Source organism: Dinoponera quadriceps, unplaced genomic scaffold, assembly GCF_001313825.1.
Source record: "Dinoponera quadriceps isolate SergipeBrazil2010 unplaced genomic scaffold, ASM131382v1 scaffold367, whole genome shotgun sequence".
Classification (NCBI taxonomy): Eukaryota; Metazoa; Arthropoda; class Insecta; order Hymenoptera; family Formicidae; genus Dinoponera; species Dinoponera quadriceps.
Genome location: NW_014554712.1, coordinates 1773932 through 1782840, shown reverse-complemented (window position 1 = coordinate 1782840; position 8909 = coordinate 1773932). Strand labels below are relative to the sequence as shown.

Below are 8909 nucleotides of genomic sequence, written 5' to 3'. Positions count from 1 at the left end.
CCCCCGGCGTGTTCCCTTCGCGTTCTCAAGTGTATCTCGTCGTCGCCGAGCGGAACGTTACAACATGATAGTCGCGCGAGCGGTCGCGCACATCTCGTGCCTCCTCGCTTTATTTCCGCAGCGAAAACCGGCCCCCGGATGAGGGCGGGAGCCTATTCACATTGCTATTTCAGTGGAGCATGACCCACCGGCGCGCGTTGTGTGGATGCTTCTTTCAAAGAGCCCGAAAATGAACGGGGCGCAACACAGCCGGCAGCGGCTGCGGCTTTGCCGGCGGCGTATCAAACATAACGCGCGAAACGCGCGCGCGTTCTATTCGGCGTCCAGTTTACGGGCGAATTTGCGCGGCTCGGCCTTAACGATTATCCTCGGATGAATTATCCCGGGCGAAAATAGATAACGCGCGCACGGTCGTGATTTCCGCGTGATTTCGAGCGGCGAGAGCGCGGAGGTTCGAAAATCGTGCCGTTTTCGCGCGAATCGAACGCCGGTCGTCATTAGAGTCGTCATTTAATTAAAAATATCTTAGTTATTCCTCACTGAAATTATTTAATTTTCTAAACACAATTACACACCGTTGTGTTCCATCGACCGTACTTGCATTTTGTTCCCAGAAACGTCATTAGTCTGATTTTTTTTTAAACTTAACCATTATTTGTATCAATACATAACAGCCCGGTCGACACCGAGTATTAGTTATATTACACGTTATGATATCGCACTCAACAATGTAAATGCAATATAACATCACGTGTTATATTAAATTTATATCGTTGAGCGCGAAATTATAACATAGACGTTATGTAAATGACGCTCGGTGTCGACCGGGAGGAAGCCGTGCTCAATTGAATCGTAAAGTATTTTACAATGTGACGTACAAATAAAAAAATCCGAATTTTCTCGCCGGTTGTCCTGATTCGTTAAAGTCGATATCCGTCGAAATTGAATGATCAAGCGAGCTAGCCACCCCTCTCATGTCACGCATCGATTCCGCGTCGTCGTGGCCGCGGCGGGTCGCGCGTGACCTCCGCCATACGAAATCACTAATGATCCCGCGCGCGCGCTCGTCCTTGATGCAATCAATATTTATTATTATCGCCGAATAAATTGGCATCGATAAATTAATTGATACCCCCCCCNCCCCCCCCGTGTATTTCCATATGCGTGCACGCCGCTGCGAAATAATTAAACGGCGACGCGATGAAAAATGCAATACGTGTGTAGCTGCAATTAAACGGATGAATTTCAACTAGGGTGAAATGAGGTCCCGGAAAAATTTATACGCGATCGGATTCATTCGCTCACTAATGAGGAAAGAATTGTGATGCGTGTTTCCTTTTTAAAATTCGCGCGCACACGCGGTCTCGTTCCTTCGGGGGAGAGAGAGAGCTTTTGTTTATAGTCGAACTCGCGCGGCAGAAATATCATCGCGTCGATGAAATAATTCGCCATGTATGTTTCGCGATACATTTCATTAACTTCCCGCTACACGAAATTAGACGAAAAACGGAACGCGTTACAGGAACGCTCTGGCGGGGCGGTTTACACCACGAGCGCTAGATTCACTTTAAACAGTAAAATTCACGTCGTGGTCGTTAAAAATGTATTCACAGGCAATTTTCGGCGTTACGCGCTAATTGCGTTACCGCTACTAATAATTTGCCCCGCGCTAAATATTGAAAAAGCGCGAGTAAAGTAATAAACACGCGCACGCGCTCTCGCGCTTGTTAAGCCTCCGATTGACGGTAGGTATATATCTAAGCGAAGTAAATGCCAGTTAAAATAATCAACGGCCCGATTAAATATTTATGGGTTGTTTCAATATTCCTTCACTCGGCTCTCCCCCTCCCTCTCTCTCTGTCTGTCTGTCCCTCGCGGACTATAATACCGACGAAAATATATCGCGAACGATCGCACCACGCGATCTACACCACGGACGAAGCACATTCGAATAACACGTACACTTGTTTGTGGTTTCACGCACATTTTTGTACGTTTCATGTAGGACCAGAAAAATTCAGCTAACTATAATTTAGTAAATATTCATAAATCCCTATAGTGCACGTCCCTCCCGGTCTCCCCCGTGCCTCCGCCTGGGATTGTCAAACATCGACTTCGCGTGGCAAACGGGCGCGCAACTCCGGCGTTCGATTTATACTCGGTTTACCGGCGTGTCGATAAATTGGTATTTTGTAAACGGCAGAAATCGGATAATGAAATTTGTACAGCCGCACGCAACGCTTCGCGTATTCCTGGGTTCTATGCCACGGTACGTGGCTCGGTTGCGAGCCGAGAACATGCTCGCGACACTGTGGAATGTTCTATTTTTATTAAAGAAAGTATCGCGAAGTACGCGAGCGAGTATAGAGAAACTTTTCAAACTACACTGTATCTTTACGCTTTCGCACATATTCCGAATAGTTAGTACTATATCAGTCTTAATATCATTATCATTTAACACTTGAATATAAATACTTTAATAAATGTTATTATTGACATCAAACTCTATTTCGAAGTAGTGAATTCGCGGCCTCGATAAACGAGTAGTAGCAGTATGAATACTATTAAAATGATATACATGATTAATACGATTAATTATTTACACATGATTATCGCATTAATATGCGATTATACAATAATATAATATTCATATCAGAGCGCCTATTCGAGATAATACGCGACAATGCGTCCGAGCGGGGAGGGATTATTTTCTTCGACTCGAGATCAAGACGTCGATGCCTTTTCCACATCGTCAGTTTATAAGGACGAAGTAAGTTGCCAGCGCGGTTGTCGCGCGAAAGGTATTATCCATTGTTCCCGGAGTGCGCGCGCTTGTCGTAATCGGTCGAAACGTCTGGCGAAAGCCCCATGGGTGTTCCAATCGGCGGTGGCGGCGGCGCAAGAGTGTTGGATGTAGAAACGCTTTTGCGTAATGAGTAGTTGAGATTCCTTGTTAAGGAGCGCCCCCCGAACTCTGCACTGCGGCTTCCGCGGGTTCCCGACAGGTTTCCGCGTTTCGCATAGTTTCTTCCTGCATAGCCCTACACTTCGTCGTTGATCCTCGCAGGGGCGCAACTCACCGCATCAGTTTCACTGTGCATGTTATTTTGAGGCCGCCGTGATCGCCTGAAGATATATTTCCAATCGGTGTCATAATTTCGCATATTACCGCGGTAATCAGCGGCTCTCCAGATGGAGAATCTCGCTCGAAAGAGGAATAATGATGTTACCTCGAAAGAGAAGAGACATGACTATATTTTCCAAATATTGAAGTATTTCGTAAAAGTGAGAACGTTGTACGAAAACGTATAATATAAAGCGAGCAAAGTGTTTTCCGAGCGTAAAAACGGAAAAGCAGACAAAGAGGAGAATTGTGCGAATATTATATTTTTATATCTTTTATCGAACTTTTTATTTTTCACCAATTATTCCTCTCCCAACTTTGAATTTTCATGCGCACGCACGTGCTGCACAGATGCGAGAATTACGAAATTAAACATGTTCTCTTTATGAGCAGCAAGTGTGCAGGAGAAATAAAAATTGTCCGTCCTCAAACTGCAAACGTAATTGTCTGAAGCTGTCAACGTATTGATGTTATTTGAGTTATCTCTGAGTTGGCTTACACTCAACGCTCAGATAAACGATAGCAGTGTAAGTAAAAATATAATTTCTGAATCTCGCATACGCAGCTCCATCCGCTCGTTCGGAAAGATCGAACATCTTCCCCGAGACAATTTTCCGTGCAAACGCTCAATTATGTCCTTAATCGGAAAACACTATTCCCGTGATTTATATCCTTCGTGCAAATGAATATGTAATATTAGTGTCATACCTGTCTCTCTCTCCTCCTCGTCGCCTTTTCGTTTACCTATCCCATTGCAGCAAAGTTTTCGCGGATGAATAATTCGACGGAAGATTAAGAATTCAGAATGGCTGCGACCGGAATAGTATTGCACAATATTGTACGTACGAATGAGCCAGAAAAACGGCGACTTTGGCAAAAATATCGCTCGTGTTCCCTCTGGCGAAATTATCGACGCGGAATTTAATTGCGCGATTCCCCTGAAATGGAGATTAAAAAAAATTAATTAAATCAACCTAATTTAATGTAATATGTAAGCTGACGTAACACGGCTATGTGTGTGTGTGTAGATTGTATAAATAGTATGATCTAAAATATAAATTTTTTTCGCAGATTAAATGTAAATGTTAAAGTTTGTTACGAAGAGAATCGATTAATAATAAACGAGCGAAATACATATACTTATTGATTAATATCATTTGCGACAAATGTCACCCTGATTGAAAATCCTCATAAACGATTTGACAAGCCGTGAAAACGTTTTATAGACCATCTCTCTCTCTCTCTCTCTCTCTCTTTCTCTTGATGACACGGCGGTGAACTAACTCGGCAACTTGCGGCGAAATCGTTACGTTCGTCTAACTAGTAGTAATCAAGACTGAAGGGAACAGCGGTGGCGATAGTCATAATCCGAAACCACCGACTACGCCATCGCGTGGCGAGTCATTATTCGCGGCTCGTAAGAATTTCCCTCCCTTCGCGCGAGTGTCAATACTCGAAATTCCTTGGAGTATAAAACCTTCATTCGAAAAAGGGAGCGACAGCCAAGTAACACACTCGAATTGGAGGGATTTTTCGACCTTACGGAGTGAATTCTCCCACTCTGCGACGTGGAGTGAATATTTTCTCTCCGTGTCGTGAAGTTCCACTCGAAAAATGGAGTGACTGCTGAGTCACTCGAGTTGGAATTGACTTTTCACTCTTACGGAATGAATTCTTTCGATCCGTGGAACAAATACACAGAGAAAAAGGTTTCTTTAGATTTAGTATTTCTATTTATTTGACTAAAATTTGTTCATAGAAACAACATATATGAAATATTATTGGAGTAAAAATTGTATTGTCTCATTCAAGAGAACTCTATTATTTAACGGAAAAAACGCCTATATTTGAAGTAATATCTTTTAACCAGATATTATTTGGTTACAATAAATATGTAAAGTGAAACAAATGAAATCGAAAGAAACCCTTTTCTCTGCGTAGAAATTTAGAGGGGAGACAAATCCGAAAGGAAAAAAAAAGAACAGGAAAGGGAGGGAAAAACATTATTTACGCCAAACGTGGTAACACATCGATCAATGGACGTGGATCGGAATTTGAGTCAAGTTAAATCGAGCATTAAAGCGCAAAAACGCGTGCTAATGAGCGCGACGCGTGGAGAACGTAATTAAAAGTGCCAACTGTACGTAACACGCCCCTATCCTTCCTTCCCTTCCTCTCTCTCTCTCTCTCTCTCTCTCTCGCTCGTTCTTTTATAATTCGCTCGGGAACAACTCGACTCGGCGCTAAGCAGATATCTTACAACAACAATTATGCGATATGCCGTACGTAAACAGAATATTGCCAGAATATGCGTCGACCCAATTGAGACTGAACTCTCTGCGGCCGGCCGATCCGTGCTAATTAATTACCGCGCGCTCTGCCAGCGAATTCATTACAACAAACAGCGTTTCCTAACAATACGCAGCGGCGAATGTTCAGCTACATTATCCTCGCTTCGCCTCGCAGTCCGCGCGCGCGTCGCACGGTCGCGCGCGAAACTGGTACAGTTTCAGTCACATTGAAACGTGTAAATTTCACCTCTGCTCTCTTGCTCGCCCGCTCGCTCGCTCGCTGACTGACGTTCGCTCGCCGCGCGCCACTTCGCACCTGTATATTTTCCATCGAATTTGATAATTATTGCGGACAGAGTTGACGCGCCGTATGACGCCGCGCGCGATGCGACGCCGCGAAGCTCGGCGGTGACGGCGGCGGCGAAACGCGATTCGATGTGCCGCTGTTTATGCCGAAAGTTCGCCCCTGCTTGTGACTGGCCGCAATTAAAGCCCCCCCGTCGAGAAGAGAGAAGCTAATCGTGATTATCCACCCTAACGTGATTCGCGTGGACCCCCCGTGTAACGCAAATTCGACGGGAATAGACGAGAGCGAGAACGACGAGAGAGAAACGTCGCGGTGAGTTGTCGCTTGTTGGTCCTCGAGGATGTCGTATTGTCCGTCACAGGTGAATTCCGCTCCTGAAATTTTCCTAGATCCCCGAAATCGCAGGCAGCGTAACGAACATTTCCGAGATTCGATGTAGTATTAACCCCCGAAATGTTACTTAACGTTATTTCCAAGTCTTTTTCAATAATTATTCTTTACGAACCTTTAAATATCTCATTCCATCGAAGGAAGGCAATAAAACAGCGTTTTTTAAATTGACATCTTCATTTATTGGAAATACCGTCACAATGAGACACTTGATGTGCTTATTCCGATTCTTAATATTTTTTTTGGTTTCATTTTTTTTTCAAAAAATAGCTAGTAAATCTATATTTGCAATATCCGTGAATAATAATAAATCATAGAGCAATTGATAATATGCTGTATTTGGTTAATAATAACGGTTTTTAATTAGGGTCTAAATAACCCCAGGTGATCGTTTACATAGAAAAAAAAACAATAAGGTGATTATTCCCGGGTTAAGGGAACCCATAAGTAATGCCGCTTTTTTATACTTATAAAAAATTTTATTTAATTTAACATTTAGTTCTTTCAAAATCTCATAATAAGCGCACTAAATGTCAATAAATTTAATTGGTATATAGGTTATGCAATAATAAGTCACGTCCACCAACGAGGTGGCGATGTTTATTCAATCTGCAAAAAAACACGACATTACTTATGGGCACCCCTAATAGTATCTCGCATACATGAGAGGTGACATTTCGTGTGCGCGTTTCAAAAAAGGTTTTTTTAATCCGCTCCGCAACGTGAGGTGACGGACGGTCTGTCGCAAATCGGCGCGGTTTGTTCCAGCGCGGTAACAGCCATTTTCTCATCGCGCAGTAACATTGCGTAACATAACCCGACTATCAATAGAGTGTCATGTTATATGAAGGCACAACGATAATAACGATAACGATGATGTTGATGATGAACATCGTTACTATTATTATGCGTGTAATAATTTCGTGCAACATAATAATAAAATGATTATCAATGTGTAAAATGATATTTTACGTTTATTGTGCATTCGTATCGCAATTGTGGAATTTATGTGGAATCGCATTTCGAAATTTCGCCTTCCCCCGATGAACTATTAAAAAAAAAAAAGAGAGAGAGAAAGAGAGAGAAGGAGAAGGGACGACGAATAAGACGCGGGTAACGGTGGAAGAGATAATAATAGACGTTTTACTTTGAGGAAACTTACATTTGTACGTTAACTTTGCGGGAGGCGAGGTAAACTCGCGCGAGCGAAAACGTTCGATGGAAAATGCCCCGAAGATATCGCGGCCCGGACCGTAGAATCGTTAATTATAACGATAATTAGCGGGCGCCTTTGCAATGGTAACTCGCTCGGCTCTCGGCCATTGATCCTTCACTTCGGGATCTCGCTATCTCGAGCCGAGTTGTTCGAAAAGTACAAATGGAATATGATTTCGCCTTAATTAGCTACCGTTGGAATTGGAAACTTTGTTCTCCGCACCGACGACTTCGATGCGACCCCGTGTAACAAAATGCTTTTTCTATCGGTGAAATCATCGTCGCGGAACGGGGACGGAGATTACAATATAAAAGAAGCCTTCGTTCGGAAGGAAGGGGGCGGAAAGTGACGGAGGGAAGTTGAAAAGCGGCTCAACGTAATTACATCGTTTCCCGATGAGGTTTTTGCGGGGATTATTTTCGGCCCAGTTGTGTCAAATTACGCGATACTCGCGAGAATGAAGAGCTCCACGCGCGATCGTTCGTCCATCGAACTCTCGCCGAGAGGAGGAATCAGCCGCGAGGGTATCAAAACGTTTCCTGACTTGACTCGGCAGAATCGAAAGCTGGATGTGTACTGAGCGAACGATCGACGAACGAACAGCGAATGCGAACGTACGCCGTTTTCCGCTTCGGTAAATGTATACGTTTTAAGGTAGTTGTATCATAGAATTTTAAATGGTGATATCAAGGGACTCCTACATACATTTATTATTTACTGAAAAAAAAAGTACTTTAAATGCTTACTTTAAGAGACTTCTTTAAGAGAGTTTAAACGAATTCTTAAAATTTCATTTTATGCTACAATTACTTAGAGAGAGAGAGAGAGAGAGAGAGAGAGAGTGAGAGAAAAAGAGAGAGAGAGAGAGAGATGTTGCATCACAAAGCCAAGCCTCGATATATCGTAGCTCATAGAGCGCTCGTTGCCGCGAAATAACGGTCTTCTCTCTCTCTCTCTCTCTCTCGGAACAGCCAATAGTGACATAACGACGTCCTAGAAGCGTTTAATGAGCCTGTGCCTAACGACAGGGATTCCCCCCTTTTCTGTAATTCCAGTCTTGCGAGAAATCGAGCGACTTTCGCTCTTCACAATGCGCCGCCTTCAACAATGCGCCATACAGCGGACAACTGCTCAAGTGGTATCCCCATTACGACCCGGCTAGGCCGTGTTCTTTGATCTGCCGCGGCGTGCAAACTCCCGAGAGACGGCAGGAAGCATCGGGTGAGAAGGCGATGCCGCGCGATGCCGCCGACGCCATGCAATTCGACGGCGACGAGACGATAGTGGTGCAACTGGCGGACAAAGTGGAGGACGGCACGAGATGTTACGCGGACGGCACAGACGTCTGCATCGCCGGCGAGTGTATGGTGAGTGATTTCTCTTTATCGCAAAACACACATCGATGAAAATCGATATGAAAGAAGAACCGAGGTCATTTTGTTTGAGAAGTAAAACGATTCGCGAACACTGATCGATCGGTACTGGGCGCGCGTCGATCGTTAATCCGCGTTTCTCGCCGAAACAAATAAGTTACATTCTCTCCCACAGTGATTAATTTATTTACCTCTCAGATTATTTTTC

At 43.9% G+C, this 8909-nt stretch overlaps 1 protein-coding gene across 4 annotated transcripts in view; it reads left to right on the top strand.

Annotated features, from left to right (window-relative positions):
* LOC106741043 (ADAMTS-like protein 3) overlaps positions 1-8909 on the top strand; it is a 236339-nt gene that overhangs the window by 177936 nt on the left and 49494 nt on the right. For all 4 annotated transcript variants that reach the window (XM_014612608.1, XM_014612609.1, XM_014612607.1 and 1 more), the window contains exon 5: positions 8384-8695. In XM_014612608.1, the coding sequence (XP_014468094.1) occupies positions 8384-8695 (312 nt within the window). The remainder of the gene's footprint in view (positions 1-8383; positions 8696-8909) is intronic.